The sequence below is a fragment of the Peromyscus californicus genome, unplaced genomic scaffold (assembly GCF_007827085.1).
Source record: "Peromyscus californicus insignis strain IS unplaced genomic scaffold, ASM782708v3 Scaffold_5__1_contigs__length_169319896, whole genome shotgun sequence".
NCBI lineage: Eukaryota > Metazoa > Chordata > Mammalia > Rodentia > Cricetidae > Peromyscus > Peromyscus californicus.
The window spans coordinates 43,092,412-43,119,661 of NW_026294573.1; the positions used below are offsets into that span (position 1 = coordinate 43,092,412).

The 27,250-nt window shown below is 37.3% G+C and overlaps 1 protein-coding gene across 1 annotated transcript in view; it reads right to left on the reverse strand.

Annotated features, from left to right (window-relative positions):
- The window catches only part of Tut4 (terminal uridylyl transferase 4), a 115,869-nt gene that overhangs the window by 49,500 nt on the left and 39,119 nt on the right, over positions 1–27,250 (reverse strand). The window contains 10 exon segments of the mRNA XM_052718330.1: positions 1,493–1,579; positions 4,108–4,258; positions 8,020–8,717; positions 9,365–9,539; positions 13,067–13,279; positions 13,501–13,620; positions 18,588–18,714; positions 21,460–21,529; positions 24,811–24,862; positions 26,834–26,922. Of these exon segments, the coding sequence (XP_052574290.1) occupies positions 1,493–1,579; positions 4,108–4,258; positions 8,020–8,717; positions 9,365–9,539; positions 13,067–13,279; positions 13,501–13,620; positions 18,588–18,714; positions 21,460–21,529; positions 24,811–24,862; positions 26,834–26,922 (1,782 nt within the window).

Consider the following 27,250-nt stretch of genomic DNA (forward strand, 5'->3'; position numbering starts at 1 on the left):
CCATATTTTTATGAGTTTTACTTTGAATTCTACTAAAGTAAAATATCCTTTAAAGTATTCTCAATATAAAGTATTTCAAGGTATGAGACTTTGTTTTTCAAATATACAATATATTCATAAAAAGAGGCAATGATGATCAAATAGAATTGAGTATGAGCTTTATCTAAAAGAGAAGGGGGACTTCAGATTGGTCTGGACCTAATCAAATAAATAGAATTGAGTATGAGCTTTATCTAAAAGAGAAGGGGGACTTCAGATTGGTCTGGACCTCATCAAATAGGATAGCTGGCCAGGGAGCACCAGGGACAGAAGGCCTGTCTCTGCCTCCTCAGTACTGAGTTTACAAATGTGTACAAACATGTATTCGTGGGCATGTATGTGTGGGTGTGTATGCACACATGCATGCAAGTTCTGGTAGAGACCAAAAGGGCGTTGAGTCTCTAGAATTAGTTGAGTCTCTAGAATTACGGACAGTCCACTGGACACCGAGAACTGAACTCAGGTTCTCTGGAAGTGTTCTCATTCACTGAGCCATCTCAGCCCCTGCACTCTATGTTTTTACATTGGTTCTGAGAATAAAACTCAGGTCCTCATGCTTACCACGTTTACAAGTGAGCCATCTCCGATGCTCTAAATAAATTACTATAAATACTCTTTTCTAAAATATTTGATCATAGACCTCTTGATTCTTTATGCTCACACTAAAAAACTGCTCTGCTATTTTGGAGTAAAAGCCTTCAGATCATGATTAGTATTTCTTTCCTTTACACCACACATGCACTAGCAATTCCTGTTACCCTCAAATGTAACCCAATTCTGACCACTTACCTCCTCCTCCACTTCTGTGCTTCATCTATACTTATGTCACAGTTCTCTGCAATGTTCTTACTTGCACTCTTAGAGTGCTATAATCTGTTTTCTGAGATGGTATCACTTAATGCTAAAAATTCTACATAGCTTTAATTAAACAAAAGTCCTTGTACCAACGTCCAAAGGGTCCTAATGATCTAATCTTTAGGATACCTCTATGACCTCATCTTTCTATTACAACATATCTTACACATTCCACTCCAAACACACTGAACCTCCAATGAGTCTTTAAAAATGCTAGATATAATCTAAGACTCAGTACCCACCCTTTCTTTCTATAATATTCTCTCCTTGGAAATTCATATAATATGCTCCTTCATATTATTCAGACTCAACTCAAAAGCTACCTCATGAGAGATTTACTACACCATCTATCACTTCTTTTACCATCATACTTTTAATAGCATTTACCATTTATTGATTATATTTATTTAACTTGACTGCTATACCCTCTTAAATATACTCATGAGAGCAGTTTCTATTTTATAAGTAATACAGCCACAGAAACTAGAATAGTACTTAACATGTAACAGTTAAACATTTTTAAGTCAATCAAAATCAAAACCATGTGATTACAGTAACAACAACCACCACCACCACCAACTTTTAGCCTATGACATACCATCATATTCTTTTTGAATAAACTTTTCCAAGCCAATTAAAATTTGCTCCCTGTTGTGTTGCTCAGAGCAAGGTGGTGATAATTCATCTATATGAAAAAGAGAAAGAAAAGTGAAAATAGAATGTATAAATTCCTTCAGATCTTTAACCTAAAAATTTTTACTCAACATTTTCACTACTTATGACTTTAAAACCATTAATGGTATTAGAGAAAGGGCAAGGGGACAGAAAATTTTAAAAAATTTAAATATATTTATATTATACATGATAATTTTCCTTATAATCTACAAATACATTTACCTATTGAAACTAATTAATACTGTCTTCTTCAGATATTTAACCCTTTCCCACAATCATATTTCCCTCTATCTCAATGTGTTCAGTTACCAAAGCATTCACTTAAATATCTTGTCAAGATTCCCATTTTCCCTATAAACTACTCTACCTCCTTGCAGCTTTGAGATCTCACCTTGATTTAAATATTTTACTATTTCAAATTGCCTGCCACAGACTATCATATGATTTTCTAATGTTCGCTGTTTCTCAACAAGATCACACAAATATCTTAGTAACAGTCTCCCTCACCCCATCTTCTCCAAAGACTCACACCCAAAACTCTATATAGTAACAGAAATAATGCAAGAACTTACTTAAAAATGTTATGATTAATATTCACCTTTAATTTTACAATTAATATTTACCTTTATAAAGGAAATATATTAGGCTGAAGGGATGGTTCTGTGGTTAAGAGCACTAGGTGCTATTCCACAGGACCCAGGTCCAATCCCCAGCACCCAGAAAATGGCTCATAACTGTAACTCCAGTTCCGGGGAATCTGACACCTCCCCCCCCCCCCACCCCCTTGAGACAGGGTTTCTCTGTGTAGCTTTGGTGCCTGTCCTGGATCTTGCTCTGTAGACCAGGCTGGCCTTGAACTCACAGAGATCCACCTGGCTCTGCCTCCTGAGTGCTGGGATTAAAGGCGCGCGTGAGCCACCAGCCACCACCACCCAGCGATACTCTCTTCTGGACTTTGAGGTCAATGCACACCACACATGTGGTATACAGACATACTTGAAGGCAAAATACCCATACATATAAAATAATTTTAAAAATAGTAATAATAATTTTAAAAAGCAAATACATGAGTACTTAACAGTTGAGAGAGAAACCGGATAGATGAAATACAGTTGTTTTCTTTTTGGTTTGAGACTGTGAAACTATTCTATATATTCTCATCATGGATAGGTGACATACATGTTATGGGCTAGTTAAGTACATGTGTTAAAAAGAGATTTGGTTCTAGACCAGGATGCTATTGAGATGGAACCTTTAAGAGGTATAACAATAGTACAAAGTCTTCCAATCAGAGGGAACACGTCCTTGAAGAGGAGAAATATTGGAATCCTACGTGCTTCCTCTTCTCTTCTGCATAGCAACTTTGAGAGGAATGGTTTTGCTATACCATGCACTTCTGCTACAATGCACCACTTCATCATAGGCACAAAGTGAAAGAACCAATAGGTCCTAGACTAAATCCCCTCAAATACTAAGCCAAAATAAATCTATTTTGCTTTTAAGTTGATCCCTCTGAAATTTAGCCTAACATGATTAAATTCTAACACAAAAATCATGGAACCAAGAGTAAACCAAAGTGAATGAGAACCAAGTATAATGATATATATTTATAATGATTCCATGGAAACCCACTACTTTGAAGGCTAAAACTAAAAAAAATTAATAAAACTGTTATAAGGTATACAAATTTTACAAAATGATATGAGATCCAAGGATCTCAGGATGGAATGCAGACTGTGACAAATGAATCTATTTTATGAATATATGAAAAGCCTTCACTCAAAGGAGTAGGACAAAGATAATGAACCTAAGTAATTTTGAAAATGAATGTAAGCCTTCTAGTGAGTTCCACGGCTACAGAAACCCTGCTTCAAAAATAAAACAAAAACAGAAACAGCCAGGCAGTGCTGGTGCATACCTTTAATCCCAGTGCTTGGAAAGCAGAGGCATGTGGATCTCTGTGAGTTCAAGGCCAGCCGGTCTACAGAGCAAGTTCCAGGACAGCCAGGACTGTTACACATAGAAAAACAACAAAACAACCAAAGAGGTAGGAAAAAGCATTGAGGATGTGATGGAAGAGATGTAACCAGCAGAGTCACAACAGCTTGGCTCAGCAAGCATGCAATGGCACAGGCAGACCCTGTGCAGTGTAGGGACACCAAGGTGAATCACACACAGGCCCTACACTTGCAGTACCTATACACTAGCTTCATATAGTTACTGAAAGCTTGAGATATGCCAGTTGAATTTTTAACTTTACTTAGCTTTAAATGATCCTAATTCAATAAGCACAAATAATAACTAAAATATTAGATAACTCAATTATTCAGTCTAAGTTTCTCAAAGTAGACTCAATTGTATTTTCCTTAACATTTAACACAGTACCCTGAATATGTTCAGCATTTAGTAAATAACTATGCTTGATCTTTTCTATTAATAAAGGAACCTCTGCCCAGTCAAAACTGAAAATTGTTTTTGAATTGAAACATTTCAGTACCTAACAATCTACTTCCAGCAGTTTTAGTACCAAACACTTACCAAAACATCTTTTACATACTAAATCAAGTATTTCTCGAAATCTGTTTGTCATTGGTGGTAGAGGTTTTAGATCAATTTTCCTGAAATCCTCTGGGCAATCGTTTTTTGAATGGCCATCCTTTTTGCAGATGCTGCATACTATTGTTGGCGGCTAAATAATGGTTTAAAAAAAAAAATCCAATGAACATTTAAGTTATTTCAACACTTAGAAAACAGATCCAAAAATATAGCAGCAACAAACACTATGCAATTAACTTAGTTTGGACAACCTATACATTCAGGAGATTCTTGTAACATTCTTGTAATATAAAAACACTTTTAACTACTTTCCTATCCCACCAAAATTACATCAAAAACAATTTACCTGGAAATATAAGATATAGGAATTAGCAGGCAATACAAAAGGTTTGTATTAATTCAAACAGCCTGATCAACTCCCAAAGGAAACATATACCTTGTATTTATTTCTCTGGGTTTTTCCCCCCAACATTTATCTTTATTTTATGGTGTACTGGTGTTTTGCCTAGAGGTGTATCTGTGCACCACTTGCATCTCTGGTGCCCCAGGCCAGAAGGTGGCATTGGATTCCCAGGAACTGGAGTTACACATGATAGTGAACTACTGTGCAGAGGGTGGTAATAGAACCAGGGTCCTCTGAAAAAGCAGCCAGTGTACTGCTGAGCCATCTCTCTAGCCCCCAAGTATCTGGTTTGTAAGACAGGGTTTCAGTAGCCCAAGTTGGCCTCAAACTGGTAACCAAGAACTTCTGATCCCCCTGCCTCTGTTTCCCGAGCACTGGGATTACTAGTATGAACTACCACACTTTGTTTATATAGTGCTGGAAATCAAACTCTGGGCCTCATGCATATAAGTATTCTACCAATAAAGCTACATTCCACAGTTCCTACCTTGCATTTTTAATTAACTGAAATCTAATAAAGTTATTCATAAAGAAATTTAAAACTGCATCTTTCATTTCACTCCAAATATTTTCTGTCTTCAGAATCAATCAAGCTAGTGTATAAAACTGTATTATGGTTTGTTCTCTGGAGACTGAATTCTAAAACTTAGGTCCATATAATGAAGTAGTTAATAGCTACTATCTGAATTTCCAAATTCTATGACATCATTTTAAATATCTAGCAGAACACCAAGACAGGTGGATCAAACAGTAAATACTTATGCCAACGAGTTAAAAATAAAAAGCACACATGGTTAAGGAAGATTGCTACACCTCATTGTTATTATGTATACCTAAAAGAATTCCTCCAATGTTAGCCTCGACATTTATATAGCCATAAACTATTGATTCAAATTATACAACAAAGGGGACCAGAGAGGTGGCTCAACGTTTAAGATCACTGGCTGCTCTTGTAGAGGACCTGGATTTGACTCCCAAAACTCACAAGACAGCTCACAACTATCTGTAACTTTAGTTCCAGGGGGACAGACAACCTCTTCTGGCCTCCTTAGGCACCAAACACATATGTGGTGCACATACACACATGTAGGCAAAATACTCATACATGTAAAATTTAAAAAAGTAAACATCAGATTATATACATAACTTCTAGAGGAATAATGTCATAAAACAAGTAAAATTATGTGGCCATAAGCCAGGTGGTGGCAGCGTACACCTTTAAAACCAGCACTCAGGAGGCAAAGCCAGGCGGATCTCTGTGAGTTGGAGGCCAGCCTGGTCTACAGAGTGAGATCTAGGATAGGCAGCAAAAGTACACAGAGAAACCCTGTCTTGAAGGAAAAAAAAATTATGTGGCTATGCAATTAAGAGTACTATAGAAATTTTTATCAGCTTTTATTTTCTGTTTTTTGAGACAAAGTCTTACTGGCTATGCAATCCAAGTAGGTCTCAAACTGACCGTTTCCCTGTTTTACTCTTCCAAGTACTGGAATTACAGGCATACCTAGTCACAATGGATTTTTTTATGTTACAGATTATTAGTAAAGTAAAAATAGAAGATATGGTACTTACCTTAGTATAAATTTGGGGGAGGGAGTTATTAGGAATGTAAACTATAATTCTTTAAGAGGTTTTTCTAACAATCTGTCATTTAGTTAGTCTTTTCAACAGTCTATACAACTAAATACTGTGACCTGGATAATATGCAACAGATGTATCCTTACACAAAATAAAGAAATACCGCCTGGGTAGAGGAGAAAAAAAAAGAAGTGTGGAGCCAAAGGTACAAAATTTCATTTATACAAAATATACAGGTTCTGGGAAGCCACAGTTGTGTATGCCTATGATTAATACTGTTTTACAGTCTTAAAAACTTGCTAGAGATTAAAGTTACCACAAAACAAAAAAAAAGGCGGAGAAAGGACTTTTTGAGATGATGGATATATTTGCGGCATTATCAGTGGTCATGATTTCATAGGTGTTAACTTATCTCTAACACATCAAAAGTTGTGCAAGCATAATATCTATAGCCTTGTAAAATACTGATCTGGGCTGGAGAGATTCCTTAGCAGTTCAGAGCACTGGCTACTCTTGCAGAGGATCCTGGATTCAATTCCTAGCACCCATATGGCAACTCACAACTATCTTTGTTAACTAGTTCCCAAGGATCCAATGTCTATCCTCTTCTGGCCTCTCAGGGCATCTGGCAGGCAAGTAGTACAAAAACATACATGTAGGCAAAATACCCATACACATTAAATAAGAACAGTGTTTAAAAATAGTTTTTAAAAATCCAATCTTGGCCGGGCGGTGGTGGCGCACGCCTTTAATCCCAGCACTCGGGAGGCAGAGGCAGGTGGATCTTTGTGAGTTCGAGGCCAGCCTGGTCTCCAAAGCGAGTTCCAGGAAAGGCGCAAAGCTACACAGAGAAACCCTGTCTCGAAAAAACCAAAAAAAAAAAAAAAAAAAAAAAAAATCCAATCTTATCTTAATAGTATTTTTTTAAATCTTATATTATGTGCATGTGTATGCACCTGTGTGTGTGTGTGTGTGTGCGCGCGCGCGCGCGCGCGTACATGTTTGCAGTGCCCACAGAGGTCAGAAGAGGAAGAACTGGACAAATGAGAGGTAAGCCAACAAGTGGATCTTCTTAACCACCTAGTCATCTCTCCAGTATCAACAAAACAGATTTTTTAAAAAAGAAATATTGCTCAGTAAATAGGTTAACAAGCTTAAAGCTTGTCAACAATTATTGATAAAACAATAAGTGATTTCCCTCAATAATCTACTATGCTTACAATTAAGTATAAATAAAATAATCATTATGTCATCTGGATGCAGATATTTTAGTAATATACACTGTACTTGAAGGAATGCAATTTAGCTAAAACTCTTTTATTAACAAAACAGTTATTGCTTATTTTCTAATCCCCGTAGTACTTTGTACACTCTCAAGAGTTTAAGTTCAGATTCTTTCACTTAGAAGGACAGGACTCCTGTAATTCACAAAGGATATTAAAAAGGCCAGAAACGTTCAGTGTCAGAATAGAATCTAGATTCTCCATTTTTTTGACTCTTGTTCTTAGTTTTAACTACAACTTAACAGTATAGTTATATATTCCCACCAAAAATAAAAAGGAAAAATTACTGAAATTTAAAACTTTGCTTTCTTTTTAAAGAGAAAAATAATTATATATATATATATAATATATATTGCTTTGCTAATCTGATTTTCATAATATCAGATAAATCATTTCACATATTAAAAAAAGAGAAGAAAACCAAATACTAGTAGATTATTGATGCATTCTTATACTTTATATGCTCTATTTAACTGAAACTACAGGAGAAATATAAAGATACACATCAAAGTATCATTCCAAAACAAGTCACTACCATAGAAGCTATTTTATGTTACTATTAATAAATCTAAAAACTATCAATAGTCATACAGTAACCACAAATTTTACCAATTGTTTACTGTATCCTACCTTGCCAGAGGTTAAAATAAACTTATCAAACACATAATACAATTCCTGGGAAGGGAGGTTATCATCATCAATAAAGTCAGAAGCAACTTCTGTAGCTTTGCAGTTGCAAGAGGTAGCAGATACGTTGTTGCACACAATCTGATGTGAACTTTCCATTTCTAAATTTGATCTGCAGTTTGTTCCAGCAGATTCAGCTCCATCAGGGGACCCAATGCAATTACACTGGATGAGTTCCTTCTTTAAAGAAGTTTCTGAAGGTGTTAAATCACCTTGTTTCTCAACTGATTTTTGCTCTAATTCACTACCTTCACTGGCAGTAGAAAGAGATGAAGAATCTTGTCCATGGTCAGCCAAACCTAGTTCATTTACCAACAAATTGTCTTTGTCAACAATACATCTCTGTGATGTAAACTCCATTTCATCATATTTAACAGGTTGACCTCTTTCTGCATTTACTTTTTCTGTACTTTCTCCAAGATGAATGCAACAGTTGGTCGCCATACAATCAGATTTCACTGGTTTCTTATTGCTTATTTTCCCTTTCTCTTTTTTCTTGAAATCCACTGTAGATTTATTTCCACCCTTCCTTTGAGGACAGGCAAAATACCGATAAGCTGCCCTGAATCTCTCCACAACATATTCGTAAACAAGCTGGCTGTTTAAGCTCCGTGCAACATTCCTCTTGACTGAAAACGGATCTAGTGAAAAAGAAAATGATCAACGGCTAAGTTTCTACTAGCAAATTACATTTCCACGCTTACACAAACAGGTCTTAACAGCTAGAATATAAACAGAGTGCATTTCCCCCAAGGATCCTAATGAGTTCTAGAAAACAGAGCAGAACAAAGACAAATGTGGTATCTTTTGTTTCTTCCATAAAATTAAAAGCTAAAAGGGAAAAATTGATTTATAAGAGAATAACTATAGTCCATTCAGTAATTACGGTTTTAATCATGATATTACTAGAAGCTGTGCCACTCTGCTACCCTATAAACTGCCACTGAATGAAACATTTCAAATTCCAGTGCCCATAGTAACAACTTCATTTCTTGTCACAGTATCTTTTAAAACCATAATCTTACTCTTATAGCCCAAGCTGAACTGAAACTCAATATGGCATTTCCCTCGCCTAAGCCTCCCAAGTGCTGTGATTGCAGGCATGAACAACTACATCTGGCTTTCTGTCATAGCATAATTATGTGCTTGGAATTTGATGTGGAACCCAGGCAATATCAATTGTCATTTTCTTCAGCATATCCAAGGAATAAAGCTTAGAATACAGTGTTAGATGGTGAGGAGCACACACACACAAAATAGCTCACACATGTACAGCATATCATCTCACCTTCAATGGCTATTCGTCTTTTAGGCCAGTTCTTGTTCTCCCTTGTTAGAATATCTTGTATCCGTACACATATGACATATTCCTCCAAAGCAAAATCCAGTGTGTAAAATTTTAGCAACTCCAACCACAACTGTCCCAAGGGTACCTGATTTGGTGATTCCAATGTTAAAGGAGACTGGAAGAGAAAATACTTTTCATTAAAGTTTCTCAAAGTTATAAAATCAGTAAGTTGTTAATTAGAAAAAAATTTAAGTGTATGTTTTCAAAAACAGGCATAAAGAAAGCATTTCCAAAAGCAAAAGCAAAAAAAAAAGTCAGTTTGAATTACAGAAATTCAAGGAATTCTGTGTTTTTTCATTAAGCCAGTGACAATCAAGTTTGACTGCACATAACAATCACCAGGTGAGCATGAAATTCCATACCACTCCTAAGAATCTAATTTAACTGATCTGGGATATCTGGACTGATGATTAGGGTTTCTGTATGTGTGTAAGTGTGTGGGGTGAGAACACTGCAGATGAAACCTAGGGGCTTGCACAATGTTAAGCAAATGCTGTGCCGCTGAGTAGCATCTCCAGTCCTTGTAGGTTTGCTTTTTGTAAGTAGATATATGAGCTTGAGACAGGGTTTCATCCTGTAATGCATGCTAGATTCTAGCTCAAGACACAACCTCCTGAGTCACCTATCCTTTAACTTTTTAAAGCTCTTTGCAGTGAACCTCATGCACAGTCAAGGTTGTAAACTACTGGACAGCTATTATAATTCATGTTGCAAAATTTACTTTCAAAATTAAAAAAAAAATCTGTCATTCAGCAAACATTTCTTTAGAACCTACTATGTTCCTGGATTTGTGCTAGGGATATCATAATAAAGAAAACTCACATTTACAAGTGATTTCACAGAATGCCTACCATCCTTATTCACAATTCTAAAACCTAAACCTACATTAACAATTCTATGAAGCATACACTACAGAGCAAGGATCTGACTGAAGACATCCTGGCTACTGTGTCTGTGTTTTGAAACCCTACGCGATACTGCCACCCAAAGAAGGAGAGGTCCAACTATACAGACTGTTAGGACAGAGAGATGATTTTGACAACTGCATTAAAAATTAAATGCTAAGGTGGGATTTGGGATGATCTTTGGAAAGAAGCCAAGGTCCTGGCCTTCATGGACCAATAAAAGAAAACAAAGATACTTGATAGGTAGACTAAATAATTAAGTTAGAATCAGCTAAGTACCATGGGAGAAAAAGGTTGAACATAACAAAAGGGGTGGGAATACAAGAACAGGAAAATTAACAGTGTTAAACTGAGTGTCAGATCAGTTTTGTCAAGAAATCCTGACCTGATGAAAAGAGAAACGTGCTGTAAGAATGGGGAACAGATAAACATATATAACACAAAAGGGTGACCAGCTTTAAAAAGAAAACCATGTGATTTTCAGCATCACAGGAAGGAAAGAAAGTGGAGGAGGAGGAAAGAGGAAAACCAAGAGAAAACACTGAAAGCTAGTGTAGTAGAAGAAGCAGCAAGGAAGAATCCAATGTCTATTTGCTTTTTTCCATCTAAATGAAATGAGAAACAACTGAACCTTTTTTGTGTAAGGACAGACAAGTGCAATATCTGACAACTTCTTTTATGTTTTTCAAAACAAGGTTTCTCTGTTTAGTCCTGGCTGTCCTGGAACTCACTTTGTAGACCAGGCTGGCCTGGAACTCAGAGATCCACCAGACACTGCCTCCCCGGAGTGATGGGATTAAAGGTGTATGCCACCACTGCCCAGTCTGACTTAACTTTTTAACAACCACTCAGATTATTACGTTGTTGAGTACAGATAAAGGGTGAAAGTACATGTAGGAATTATGTTAGAAGACAGTGGCAAAAATCCAGGCCAGGATAATAGTGCCGAGGACCAGGATGGTAACAGTATGCAGTTAAAGGTGAGGAATTCTGGATATATTTTGAAGTAAAAATAACAGGATTCAAGATTTTGTGACATACTTGATATAGGGTTTTCATGAAAGAAAGGAATAAAGGATGTCTCTGAAGTTTTAAACGAAATACTTGAAAAGACAGAGTACCATCAACTGATGAAACATGAAAAATTTCAAGTCTGAGAGTAACACCCAAAGCTCAGTTTAGACATAACAAGATACTTAAGATGACACTAAATAGGCAGCTAGATATAATTACATAGTTCAAGAAAGAAGACTTTGTCATCCAACAGATGGCACTTAAAATCAAAAGGACTGGACAGGATCACCTACTGCAAGAAAGTAGATAAACCAGAAAAAGAGATTGGGCTGGAGAGATGGCTCAGCAGTAAAAAGCACTGGCTGCTCTTTCCAGAGGACCCAGGTTCAATTCCCAGCACCCACATGGCAGCTCACAACTGTCTGTAACTCCAGAGCCAGCAGATTGGCTTCCTCACACAGACATACATGCAGGTGAAATACCAATACATATAAAAACATATTAATAAAAAATCTTTAAAGAAAAAAGAAAAAGAGAGATCATAAACCAAGTTCATAGCACTTCAATGTTAACTGAGTAATTAGCAAAGGAAACTGACAAGGACTAAGCAGCTACAGGTGTGATATACTGAAATTATTCCAAGGAAATAATCAACTGGAAAATGTTGCCATGTCAAAGAGATAATCTTCAGTAACAATGAAATTTAACAAAATAGAAGCTAATGATTTAAGTTTGGGCAGAGTAACAATGTGAGTTAAGGAGACACCGAAAAATGGGAAGTGGGGAATATAAACAATTCTAGTTTTACTACAAAGGGAAACCAAGCAATAGCTGGGAAGGTACTTAACATTTTTCTTTAAATGGGAGAAACAGAAGAATGCTTGATGAAAGAATAAAAACTGACAATTTAGGAAAGAAAGAAAACTGCTAAAGAAATGTATTCTGAAATAATTCAAAAGGCAATGAAAAGATGCATTTAGACTATGACATGGGAAGTTCCTTTAGGAAAAGAGGTAGCAAGGCAGAATATGAATATAAATGACAGAGATGATGGTGAGTGAGTGTGTAGTCCTCTTTTTATTGTTTCAGTGTTCTCAGTAAACTAAAAAGCAAGATCATTAACTGGGAGTATTGATGCTTTGAGAAAAGAGTAGAGGGTCGTTGAAGAAAGAGAAAGGTACCTCTCTAAAATAATGAAGCGAATCCAGGGAACTACAACAATTCAGGGTTAAGAAGAGCAACCATTTCAAACAACAGTGCATCTATATTCTTGGACTACTATAAGCGTCTGAAGGACACAATCCACGTCTACTTGCCTATGGTTGTCTAGCACTCAGGAAAATGCCTGAAACACAGAAGGTCTTTAATAAATGCATGCTGAATTGATTAAGAAAGCCATCTCCTCATAGAGCAAAAAACTTATTTCTCTATCCAATCTGGCCACATAATTCACACTATCCTTAAATTTTAATGAAAACCTAACTCATAAAAGGAATTTTGCTGGTTTAAATGAAAAAGGAAACAGAATTACCTTGATACAATTCAAACAATTCTTAAGATTCAACAAATCTCAGTACCAAAAACTAAACCAGATCAACCCCTCACTTTACAGATGAGGAAAATGAGGCCAAGAGGTCAATCTCCTACTAGTCAAATAGTTTCACTTGAAGGTATCATAAATTCTACAGATAGAGAAGTCGAAAATAAAAAACAAAAAGCTTACTTTGCCATGTTTTTCCTTCATGGCATTACTTTGGTTGTCTGTTTCTGTCTTCTTGGTATCATCTTTTGGTTGGTCTGCCTTAGCTTTGTTTTCATCAGCAATTAAGTTTTTCTCAGTTGCACTACTTGAATTATATTCCCACTTCACAAACTTCTCTTCTACTATGCCCTTCAGCTGAAAGTCATCCATTCTTTTTGGGTCAAAGCCTTCAATCTATATGAAAAGGCATTCCAAATTGGTAGTAGAAAAATTATTAAAAAAATAAATAAATAAATAAAAAGAGAGAGAGAGAGAGAAAGAAGAAAGAAAAAGATAGAGAAACCAGAATTCCACCTTAAAATGTTTGAGCACAACACTCAGCGAGAACTATATATACATACATATATATAAATATATACATGCACATCACATATACACCACAAATTCATGCTTACCCAACTTCCAAGTAAGCAAGGAAGAAGAGGGGGTTTTCTTTGTTGAAGAAAAAACATCACCATTAAAGCAAAGCAGTAAGAAGGGATTCCACCATCAGTTTGGGAGTCAATATAGCACAACTGCAGAATCAAAAGGAAAAAGTCCTAGCATTTAGCTTTCTTCAATGTTCATAGTACAAGTAGCTTGTCCAAACAATGAAACTTAAGAAATAATCTGAAATCTCACCGTCCAGAATATATTACCTCATGTTACTAGTTCACTGCACATACACCCCACTTTATTTGATACAGGGTTTCACTGTGTAGTCTATCCTTGAAATTCCAAGCATCTTGCCACACACACTCCCCCCCAAATAATGCAATTACCGGTGTATACTATCACATCAGGGAACAAAAACCTTTTAAAATCCAATGACCTCTTTTTAGATGTCAAACGCTGGTTAGAAAACACAAATAAGGCCGGGCACAGCGGCATACACCTTTAATCCCAGTACTTGAGAGGTATACAGAGGTAGATCTCTGCTAGCTCAAGGTCTACATAGTGAGTTCCAAGACAGCTATATGAGTGAGTTCCAAGAGATATATAACAGAGAGACCCCATCCCAAAGAAGTCAAAATTAAAAATAAAAAACTTAAAATCTAAAGATTAAAATTTTAAACATAATTCTTTAATAAAAAAATTAACAAAATCAGGTAACTTGACTAGAACTGACTAATGATAAAACTAAACAGTTTTGTTACCTTGATTTAAAAGGTTTTGATTTAAAAGGTTTTACCTATAACACTACCTATCACCAGAACTCAAAGAATGTATTATTACAGAGACTGATCTTAGTGCTCATACTTTCAACCTAAACTACATGACAAGTGATGCCACCATGGATCTCTACTATCTATGAGGGTCTCTGTTACTGCATTCTGACCTGCCATCTGACCCCAAAGAATTAAGGCTTCAATACTTTGAAGCACAAATTCTTTTTATTCCATCTTGTCTGGGGTCACTTCCTACCTAACTAGCCACTCTACTAGCCTATGAGAGAGCCAAAGCTATGGCTAGATACCCTCATCCCTTAGCAGGCACTTTGTAACCTCACTTAGCTCCTCTCACGACAAGACAGAGCTCTGATGGACCATCTCTAAGAGTGAATGCTGTTAGTATGGTCCTGAGTGCCAGTTGGTTCATAGTCTAGGTGAGCAACACCAGCCAATTGCCACTCCCAAGTACAGGATGAAACTCTACCACAAGATCTCCTTTCCAGGACTACTATGCCTATGGCTTGAGGTGCCATTTCATCCACAACCCCAACAAAGTCCTGGCTATTACAGCCACCCTCCATGTGTTGCATCAAAACATGAGCTTTCTTTCCTGCCCTGCCAAGAGGCCACTGAACCTTACCCATCAGCACCAGACATTGCAGGTCCCTGTTCTCACATTCTTTCTTGCCCTCCTGCTCCACACCATCACTTAGAGAACTTCTACTTTCATCCTCTGCCTTCTCCGCTGCCCCTAGACCCCTTGTGACTCAAAGGGACCCTACCTCAGCCTGTTGTCCTTCTGGTCAAAGACAAGACCCAATCCTAATGAACATAACAGCAGAAAGAACAGAAGCAAAAACAGCATAGACATAGGGTTTGCAAGATTATGATTCCCTATCTTTGAGGTCAGGGTGTTTTAACCACCTCAAACCCCAACATAACCCACTGCTCATCTTTAGTCACATCTCTACCTGAGTGACAAATGTCTGCCCAACACAGATCAGCTAAATGTTAAAGGGAGGTATCTGTGCTGTGTGAACCTGGGGGATCCTGAAGTAAATTAAGTTCCCTTCCCTCCCATATTCCAAAATGCATTAACTATTCCAGATGCCAGGGTAGAGCAGGTCCTCAGTGTACAAGCTCAGTGTTCGGATGGAATGCTTCCTAGGATTTCTACGATATATTTGCAGGGTTTGTGGGGTAAGGGGGAGGTGCTAAATATCTTCCCTGTCCAACTCTGGTTATATTTGAGATAGACACTCACTATATAACCCAGGCTGGCCCTAAACTAGCAATTCTCTTGCCGTAGATCTCCAAGTGCTAGAATTAAGTAGTGTATTGGCCCTGCTCAACTCTTACCTCTGGGAATATCATGTGCCATAAAGAACTGGTTTCTATAGACAATTTTTCCTAAACTGTGAGGGTCAGTCAGTATCTGGTGATGCGAGTTTCTCCCAATGGAGAAAATTGCTTAAATTTCCCTCACCAAGAAAGCAGCCAAAGCCACTTCTAAATCCCTCCCAAACTAGTTAGTAGTCTTCTACTTAAGACAATTTTATTTATTATAGTAACATTTTATAATATTTGCATGTATTGAGCCATCTGCTTCCCTTCTAATTTTCTCCTCTGGAATTAGACATGATATTATAAGCTGGGCATGGTGGCACATGCCTTTAATACCAGCACTTGGGAGGCAGAGGCAGACAGATCTCTGTTGAGGCCAGCCTGGTCTACAGACTGAGTTCCAGAACAACCAGGGCAGTTACACAGAGAAACTCTGTCTTGAAAATGAAAAAAATAAATAAAATAAAATAAAGATACTAGAATTACAGTATAATATTCAGTAACATATATAAAATAGTAATTAATAAGTAAGGAAACAACCAACTATCATTTCTTATCAGTGATATGAGAAAAATTTATTATATGCTAATTTTTTTCTAAACCCCAAATCATAATCTGTTTTTCAATAAGCAAAATAATGCAACTATAAAGTTTCAAGAGAAACAAAACTGTTCCAAAACCTTAAATTAAAAGAAACTTGTAAAAAATATATCAGCAATTATTTCTAGGTTTCTTATAGTAAATTAGGAAAATGAAGTACATGAAAACACAACTGCCCAAAATGAAGAACATTATTGTGTCAAAATAGGAATGGATCATTCTGCAGCTCACTGTGTTCCAGGGCCCTAGAATTACTGGTATGTTGAGACACAGTTATGTATCATGTACCAAGACAATAAACCACGCTAAAAGCCACTTTAGAAACAAAGCTTGTAAGATTACTTTTTTTGTTATTTTTAATTCAGAATACCTTATTTAAGAAATGAGGCCGGGCGGTGGTGGCGCACGCCTTTAATCCCAGCACTCGGGAGGCAGAGCCAGGTGGATCTCTGTGAGTTCGAGGCCAGCCTGGACTACCAAGTGAGTTCCAGGAAAGGCGCAAAGCTACACAGAGAAACCCTGTCTTGAAAAAACAAAACAAAAAAAAAAAAAAAAGAAATGAGAAGTAGTGGCACACACCTTATACTCCCATCACTCAGGAAGCTGAGTGAGGAGGACTTCAAACTCAAGGCCAGCATGGGATATATAGCAAGCTTAAGACTAGCACTGGCTAACCAGCTAGGCCCTATATGGGGAAAAAAAAGTATCATTTATATATACTTTTAAACACAGTTTACTTGTTTTATTGAGTAAAAGAATGCCTGTAAGGCAATTGGGTATGGTGGTTTGTAATCGTACCACTTAGGAGGCAGAGGCAGGAAGACTGTTCCAAGTTTGAGACAAGCTTGTCCAAATTCCAGATCAGTCAGGGATACATAACAAAACACCAAAAAGAGAAAAGTTCTGTATGAAAAATATTACTATTTTAGCTCTCATAAAAACAAAACAAGCCGGGCGGTGGTGGCTCACGCCTGTAATCCCAGCACTCGGGAGGCAGAGGCAGGCGGATCTCTGTGAGTTTGAGGCCAGCCTGGTCTACAGAGCTAGTCCAGGACAGGCTCCAAAGCTACAGAGAAACCCTGTCTCGAAAAACCAAAAAAAAAAACAAAAAAACAAAAAAAAAAACAACACACTAGGCCACAGTTTATTTCCAATAAATTTAAAAAAATAAATAAAATAAACCTCTCAACCTGTATTAAAAATAAAGGAGAAATGGCTCAGCAGATAAAAGCACTTGCCACAACCTGATGACCTGAGTTCAAAGCTTGGAACCCACAGTGGAGGAGGGGAAAGTTGACTGGTAACTTGTATACACATACCATGTCATCTGTGCACCAATAATCACAAACAACTGTATCAGACACACACAAATACACATATATAGAAAAGAAAAAAAGAGAACATTTCTTTCCTATCTCTTTCATTTTTTAGTTTTTCAAGACAGGGTTTCTATGTGTAGTCCTAACTGTCCTGGAACTCACTCTTTACACTGGGCTGGCCTCGGGTTCACAGAGATCCACCTGCCTCTGCCTCCCAAGTGTTGGAATTAAAGGTGTGCACCACCACCACCCAGCAAGAGCACATTTCTATAGTATAAAAAAGGCATGACAATTAAAAATCCCAATGCAACACAGTAATTCTGTATCATGTGGCCATTACTCATAGCTCTACTTTCTAAACTTGCAGTTCCCTTTAGTCAACTGTGATTCAAAAACACTGAAGAGAGGGTTCAGACTGCAGATCGGTGGCAGAGCCCTTGCCTAGGATGAATGAGGATTCATTCTTCAGAACTGACATAAGTAAAAAGTAAAGTGTTTTAAAAAATAATGACTAGAAATGATTTGAATGGTTAAGAACACTTGCTGTTCTTGTAGAGGACCTGGGTTTAATTCCCAGCACCCACATCGCAGCTCACAATTTTCTATAACTCCAGCACCAGGGGTTTCAACATCCTCTTCTGACCTCCCCAGATTCCAGGCACCCAAGACATATATGGGAGCAAAACACTTGTACACATAAAGTAAATAAGTTTGGGAAAAAATGTATATAAATTAAATGGAAAATTCCAAAAGCAAATAATTTACAAGTTTCAAATAACTTAATGCATTGCACTGTCATCAATGTCCTATTTTATTATCTTATCTTACCACAGATGTAAATAAAGGAAAAACTAGTATGTATAATGGCTCATTATCATCTACAGTTTCAAGCATCCACTGAGGGCTGGATAAAGGAACCTATATGCCTAGGAAACCTTATTTTGATGTCCATGATGGAACTAGACACATGGTTTTCTGTATGCAACAGACAACTATTTCCTCCTCCATGTTATAATTTATATGTCAGAACAAGAAAAAGCTTGACTTATTTTCTTCTGTTCCACTTACCTTAGCCCAATATCGAAAGGCTAACACTAAGGGAGTGAAGACAGGTTCCACTTTGCCAAGAGCAGCAAGTAAGTCAGTAGTGAGACATGCCATATCATTTCCTGCACTCACTCTACATAGTAAACCACTGTGAATGAGAAACAAATTTGCTTGTATTAATACCTTTGCTTTAATTAATACCTTTAATAGCTTCAAAAACCCAGAGGCTATCCTTTTCAGTCACCATACTTTAATAACCAGAAAAGTTATTATTGAGACTGGAGAAATGGTTCAGCAGTTAAGAGCCTGTACTGTTCTTGAGGAAGACTTCAGATCTGTTCCGAGTATCCACAAAGATACACATATAATAACTGTTTTAAGTCATAGTAAAACATTTCTTCTACTCCTTTACTTATTGTATATGAACATATGTTGCCATGACATGTACATGGAAGTCAAAGGAAAATTTGTGGAAGTTGGTTCTCTGCTTCTTTCATATGGGTCTCACAGAACAAGTTCAGAGGGGCAGGTTTTGAGACAAGTAATTTTATCCACGGAGCCATCTTATCAGCCCACATTTTTGGAAGATGTAAGGATAGACTCTTGCTATAAAGCCCAAGCTAAGATTACAAGCTTGAGCCACCAATGACACTAACATTTTCAATGTCAATTAAGATAGCATACTTCTCTTCCAGTTCATTCTTTATGGCTTTGTACATGATAAAATTTAAAAATTAATTTACTAGCTATAATTCTCAACTCTAATTTCTTAATCAAGCTTTCATAATTTTGTTGTTACTTTCAAGTGAATTTACCTATTAACCCATGACTCATGCTTTTGTATAGTGAAAACAAGAATGAGAAGAATACAGTAGAGAATATCCAGGGGAAGGGAGGTGGAGTAGCAAAAAGAAAAATTAATCTGAAGCTCTGTCAACATACAGGCAATTTGATACAATATAAAAAATACTGTTTCCTGTTTTGTTTTGACCTATTAGAAGTCAAATGCCTACATAATTGATTTTGTCTTAAATGATATAAATTTGGACAAATGCTTACCCTCTCCCAGTCTCAATTTTCTAATTTGGAAAATAAGGAAGTTGGGCTGGCAAGACGGCTTAACTAGCCAAGTAAGCCTGAAGACCTCAGTTCACTCCTTTAGAACCAATCCCAGAACCCATGCAATGCTTTGAAGGAGAAAACCAACACTATAAAGTTGTCTTCTGACCTTCACACTCATGGGATGCAAACACATACAATAATAAAATATTTTAAAATCCAAAATAAGGAATTTGAACTAGATCTCCACAAAAACTTCTGAATTTAAATAAAACACAAAATCTTGGACTACAAGAAAAACAACTTAATAATCAACAGAAGAATGTTTGACCTTGTAATTTTTTCCCATGTTGATCTCAAGTAGTATTTAGTTTCTTTTCTTCCTTCCTTCCTTCCTTTTTTTCATTTTTTTGAGACAAGGACTCACTATGTAGCCTTGGCTGGTCTGTGACTTGCTATGTACACAAGGCTGGCCTCAAAATCAGAGATCCCCTGCCTCTGCCTCACAAATGCACCACCACACCCAGTTAGTTTTCCATTTTCAAAGGTACTTTTACCCTCTCAGTCCCACAGACGTCTGACTAGAAGGGCAATGAGTCATGCTAATTAAATGAAAACTAGATTGTAAATAAAGTACTTCTTACATTATTTATCTTGTCTATGTGTGTGTACACATGCACGCACATACTTAAAGGAGGGCAGGAGACAACTTTCAGGAGTCAGTTGTCTCTTTTTACCACATACGTCTCAAGGTAAGCTCAGTTCTTCAGGCTTGGCAGCAAGTTCTCTTACCTAATAAGCATCTTGCCAGCCCCTAGATTATAACAGGCAGTAAAACCTTATCAAGAGTGGCTATTTCTTCATTTTTTGTATCTCCAGAGCAATACAGTACTTACACAAAAGTAAATGCTGTTGGTATTGATGGTGAGTAAGTGAATTTAGGCAGAAAGGAAGGGGAGGGGAGGGGAGGGGAGGGGAGGGGGAGGGGGAGGGGAGGGGAGGGGGAGGGGGAGGGGAGGGGAGGGGGAGGGGAGGGGGAGGGGAGGGGAGGGGAGGGGAGGGGAGGGGAGGGGAGGGGAGGGGAGGAGGAGAAAAGGAAGGGAAGGGAAGGAAAAGAAAGTTTGACCTAAAGTGTTTTAACTCGGCGAGCTCAATTTCTTGTTCATATGCATTTGGTATGCTTTAATAAATGACAACTAGTATGGTCATATTAACCTAATGAGAAATCTAAGACACACAATTTCTTCTCTTGAAAATGTTTGCCACAAATTTGGTTCTCTGTAGTTTTTTCATTGTTTGAATGGTGGGTGTGAGTATATGAACAATGGCTTACATGGGATAAAAGGAATGGAACTCAGTTTGTCAGTTTTATGTGGTAAATGAGCCATCTTGCTGGCGTGCATGTGTGCATGCAAGTGTGTGTGTGTGTGAGTGTGTGTGTGTGTGTGTGTATGTGTGTGAATGTGTGTGTGTGTGTGTGTGTGTGTGTGTGTGTGTGTGTGTGTGTACACAAACATGCATGGGTGCATTCACACATGTGTGTGGTGGCCAGAGGTTCACATTGAGTATCTTTGGCTATTGCTCCCCTTCTTGTTTAAAACAGGTCCCTCACTGAACCTGAAGTCCGACATTTTGGATAGGCTGGCTGCCCAGCAAGCCCCTAGGGGCTCCCTGTCTTTTCCAGAAGTAGGTTTGCCCAGCTTGTTATCTCATCACTAGGGACCCAAACTCAAGTCCTCATGCCTCACACTGTGCAGCAAACACTTTACCCACTGAGCCATCTTCTCTGCCCAAGGTTTGTTTTCATAAATACCTTATTTTCTTCATTACCAACCTTTTCCGATCTTTGCACACCACAACAGGAACTTTAGCATGAAAATCAGATTCCACATCTACATATAATGCTAATAAGAAGGAGGGGGAAGTAAGTTAATGTCAACATCTCTAAGTATTAATTAGTAAACAGTAAATAACAGTTCCATTCTAAAAATAACTCTCACTACCTCTGTGGGATAACCCAGTAACAATTTCATTCTAAAAATCATTCTCACTATTTCTGTGGGATAACCCACTCTTCTTATTATGAAAATATTAAGAATCAAAAGAATCTCTTACCTTTCCCGGAATCATCTGTTGTATACTACAAACCATGAGTATAATCTTAACTACTGTTTGGAAATTAGAAGCACCTTAAGAACAAAGGGCTTTTAACATCCCTAAAAGTTTGAATATTTCCAAGTAAGTAGACAAACTTTACAGATACACAGCAAAGAGGGGACATCACTTACTTCCGAGGGCTACAGCCATAGGAGAACTTATGCTTTGCCATTCAAGTACAACTCTTGGCCTCACCCAATTAATTTTTCCAAAATTTACCTAATGAAAGCTTCTTAGGAAGAATTAATGTGTGTGTGGGGGGGGGGGTGGGGAGGTGAGACGGGACATAGTCTATCACCAAAGTAGATCTCAAGTCATAAATATCACTTCAGGGTCTGGGGAGATGGCCCCACAGGAAAAGTTTAATCCCCACACCCCTGTGATGGAAGAAGAAAACCAATTCCTACAAGTTGTCCTCTGACTTCCAAATGCATGCAAGCACCTACCCACCCACAAACATTCACAGGTATATAATACAAATTTAACTTAAAAATGAAAAATAGGCCGGGCAGTGGTGGTGCACGCCCTTAATCCCAGCATTTGGGAGGCAGAGCAAGGCAGATCCAGGACAGGTACCAAAACTATACAGAGAAACCCTGTCTTGAAAAACCAAAAAGTAAACAAACAAACAAATAAAATACTTTGAGTAAAGATAAATGGATTGACCTTTCATTTGGGGGGAAAAAAACCTCAATGAAAATCTCTAGTAGTATTTGATGGGATTACGTCCTGGAAACCCATTATGTCAGAAATACCATTACACACAGTGAATATGGCAGTAACTTAAGACACAAAAAGCTCATCGAGGGGTTTGGAATACAAATATGAAAACAAATCTTGTAGATGAAAGATTTCTAGAGGATAAGATGAGGACATTAAGTAAAATTTAATTTTAGCAGCGGTGGTGGCGCATGCCTTTAATCCCAGCTCTCGGGAGGCAGAGCCAGGTGGATCTCTATGAGTTCGAGGCCAGCCTGGGCTACCAAGTGAGTTCCAGGACAGGCTCCAAAGCTACACAGAGAAACCCTGTCTCGGAAAAAAAAAAAAAATTTTAAACCTACATTTTATGATTTAAGATGATCTCTTATGTGAAAAAAGATATATATTTATAATGAGCTGACACTTCTCAATAACTCTTAAGAGGTAAAAGCCATTATGTCTACCTCGTATGCTTACCTATGTTTTTAAGTTTTTGTGTAATTAGAAACAGGATTTATTAACAAAAGCAACTCTACTAAAATATCCCTACATGATTCCTTATAAACTAATTTCCCAGTACAACGGTCAACAAGAAGTTCATAAATAATGAACTAAGATAACGCAGCTAACAAAGGCCCGTGCTTCCAAGCCTGACAACCTGAGTTCAATTCCAGAAACCTACATGGTAAGGAAAGGACAACTATCATGTACACCAAAAATGTCACAAATGCCACGCATATACATACCCCTAAATAATTATAACAAAAAAAAAAGGCAGGCGGAGAAGGATGAGCCAGCTAGTTTACCAGTCTTTAAATACATGTACTGGGGCTTGATTTGAAACACCATACTCTTTTTATTATTATCTATGTAAATATCCTTTCTTACAAAAGCATTCCAGACAAGTAACATGGAAAAGCTACTTGGTATGACTCAGCTGATGTAACATAAATGATTACATTAGGCTACTATCACTATTTCAGGTGGACTATTGTTTCAAATGGAAAGAGCGTAGCCAGGATTGGTGGCACATGTCTTTAATCCCAGCATGCAGGGGACAGTGGCAGGTGTATCTCTGTGAGTTCGAGGCCAGTCTGGTCTACAAAGCAAGTTCCAGAACAGCTAGGGCTACAAAGAGAAAGCCTGTCTTGAAAAACCAACAACAACAAGAACAAAACAAATAAACAAAAAGAACAAACAAATCAAGTGGAAACAGTGTGTATACACAATGCATAAACAAATCTTTATTCTGCATCTCTCCCTAATTTTCCTTCATGAGTGACTTTTCAATAAGATGAAGACTATTTGTCTTCATTTACACATGAAATGCTCATAACATAGTTGTTCCCTTTTACCTAAAGGAAATACTTTCTAAAACACCAGTAAATATCTGCAACCCAAAGAAGTATCAAACACTGTAAATACTCATTTTTTGTTAATCATACATGCATTTGAAAAAGTTTAATAAATAAATTAGGCATTGTAAAAGATTAGCAGGAATACTAAATAGAACAGAAAAATTACAACGTAATCAGTTATATGAATGTGGACCTTCTTCTGTACATGATACTGCAGGAAATGTAATAACTTGTTAACTAGACAGTTACTAGAAGATAAATTGATAGAACCACTGAGAATGGAATAAGGAAGGGCTAGAGAGATAGCTGGTTAAGAGCACTTGTTCTTAACAAGGACCTGGGTTCAGTTTACAACATCCACATACTGGCTCACATCCATCCTTAACTCTAGTTCCAGGGGATCAGACACCCTCTTCTGACCTCTGCAGGCACAAGGCACACACATGGTGTACACGTATACATGCAGGTAAAACACCACACACATAAAATAAGTAAATATTTTTTTTTACTGAGGAATTCCTTGTTTTTAGAAGGTAAGACCTGATTTTCAGATTGTAGTTGAACGCATGTTAACTGAAACCACAGAAAGCAAAACGAGGATAGTGACTGGACTGTAGCTCACTGACAGAACACAAGTCTAGTGCAAAGCCCTGGGTTCCATCCCCCCTAGCACAGAAATAAACATATAAAAAAGTAAATCCTGCAGATAAGGAGAGATTATTGTATTGAAAGCTATTCTTTAATTATCCAAATACTATAACACTTTTTAATTATCAACTTTGATACAGTATATCTGACTTAATCAACAGGTTACATTTCCAGGTACATCTACTAAATGAACACACATGGATATGTATATATACATATACGCATATACTGTAGCAATTATAACTTGGTTAGCCATATGGAAGCAACACGGTGCAAACACTTTTAGAAAACTTTATATAAAAGAAGAAAAGCAAGGAACTTACGACTTTTTTTCAAAATTCCAAGCACTTGTATCAGAAGATCTGGATGATTCATCTAAAAAGTTTCATTGAAACAAAGAACAATTAGCAGGACATTAATGAGAACTCAATTTGATTAAATAGTAACATTTAAACAAAAATCATGCTCTATATTTTAAAATAATACAATCAGAGTAGTATTTTTTACTTTGTCAACAAATTTTGTTCAGAGAAGTAGAATACAACAAATGCAAAACTATTTACTATTAGAGAAAAATAGAAACAAGTTTACCAAATGACTATTAAATAGACTAGAAATTTAAATGACAAACTTTCATTCAAATCAAATATCTTTGAGTAAAAACAAAAACAAAAGAAGAAAAGTATTTAAAAGAAAAAAAACTTTAAACATTGTTCTGGCTAGTTTTATGCCAACTTGACATAAGCTCATAATTTGGGAAGAGGGAACCTTAGAAATATTATCAGCTGGGCGGTGGTGGCGCAAACTTTTAATCCCACAGCACTCGAGAGGCAGAGGCAGAGGGAGAGGGATCTCTGTTGAGTTCAAGGCCAGCCTGGTCTACAGAGTTCCAGGACAGTCAAGACTACACAGAGAAACCTTGTCTCAAAAAACAAAAACAAAAAAAAAAAAAAAAAGAAAGAAAGTATTATCACTAGACTGGCCTGTAGGCAAGCCTGTGGGGCTTCCCCTGCCCCCAACTTGATTGATATGGTGGCACCCCTGGGCTGGTGGTCCTGGATATGTTCTATAAGAAAGTAGGCAGAGCAAGCCACAAGGTATAAGCCATTAAACAGCACTCCCTTCATGTCCATTGCTTCAGTTCCTGCCTGCCTTGAGTTCCTGCCCTGATTTCCCTTGATGATGGACTACAAGCTGTTAAAATGAAATAAATCCTTTCCTCCCCACGTTGCTTTTGGTCATGGTGTTTTATCACAGCAACAGAAACCCTAACTAAGACAAGCAGGAAATTTTGACTGGTAACTTTTAAAATATTGTATTACTGTCTGTGACAGGGTGGAGTGCATGCCACAGCCCACATGTGAGGCCAGAAGAAAATAGGTAGAATCAGTTCTCTTTTCAATTTGATGTGGGTTCCAAGGCTTAAACTCGGATCATTAGGCTTGCTTGGTATGTGCTTTTTACCCACTGAGACATCTTGCCAGATCTTGACTGACAGTTTTAAATATTTGATTTGACAAAAATTAGCAATGTTAATGCCAAATATTGACATTGTTGCTAATAACAGTACCTCACTACTAGTTCTTATCATTTTACCAGGCTGTGTGTGATGGAGCACTTTTAATCCCAGCACTTGGCAGACAGAAGCAAAGGATCTCGCTGAGTTTATGGCCAGCCTAATCTACACAAAGAATCCAGGACCAACTTGGGCTACATAGTGAGACCCTACCTCAAAAACAAACATTATCCCTCATCTGGAAGCTAGAGATGAAATACTCTAATAGCATGTGGCCCAGGCTCTTAGAAACATCATATTATGGCCCAATGTGGTGGTGCATGTCTGTAACTGCAGCATTCAAGAGGCAGAAGCATGAGAATTACCACAAGTTCAAGGACAGCCTGGACTATACACTGAGTTCCAGCCCAGGATAAACGCAGAAATCTTGTCTCAAATAACCAAAAACAACAAAAAAATTTATTAGTCATTTCGAAATTGAGGAAAACAATGTTCAAACTTCCAGTCAAGTTTTAATTCAGCGGTACTGAAAATTTCCACTTTTCAATACTGCTTACCAGAAATAGTAACTAGTCAGTAAGCTCAAATATAAGCACTTTTCCCTTTTATTACTTTCCTCTGATGGCTTTTTTCTCCCACCTGCATATTTTTACCCTCCCTATTTGAAATGTAAGAGTAACTTTTAAATTAAAACACTGTTTAGTCCTCATGGTAATACTCAATAAGCCAAAGGTTTCTTTCCTCCTACCACGTCTCTAAAAGGTAACCCATTAAAATTATCAAGTACTAGTTAAGTACCATAGAGAGAAGGTTCTTTTTTAATTACTTACCTTGGGAGGAAATTTTATATCTATATTAACATCACTGCTTTTCAGGGCAAACTTTGTCAGAGATGAACCATACAACCTCAGTGAACATTCTGGAAAAAAGGAAAATCAGAAAAGCATGAAACTGCAAATGTGAGTATTTTCTGTTTTAATTGGGAAACTAGAAAGATGACTCAGTAGTTAAGAGCACTTGCTGTTCTTGCAGAATACCAGTTTCCAGTACTTAATGGCAGCTCATAACCATCTGTAACTCCAGTTCTGGGGTATCCAGTAGCCTCTTCCAACCTATCAGGCATTCACATATACATACTACACATAAACTCACGCTGGCCCCACACACATACATCAAAACAAATAAATAAAAAAATTCAGGAAAACTATACATTACTTCAACCACATAATTCCAGCATGATTTTCACA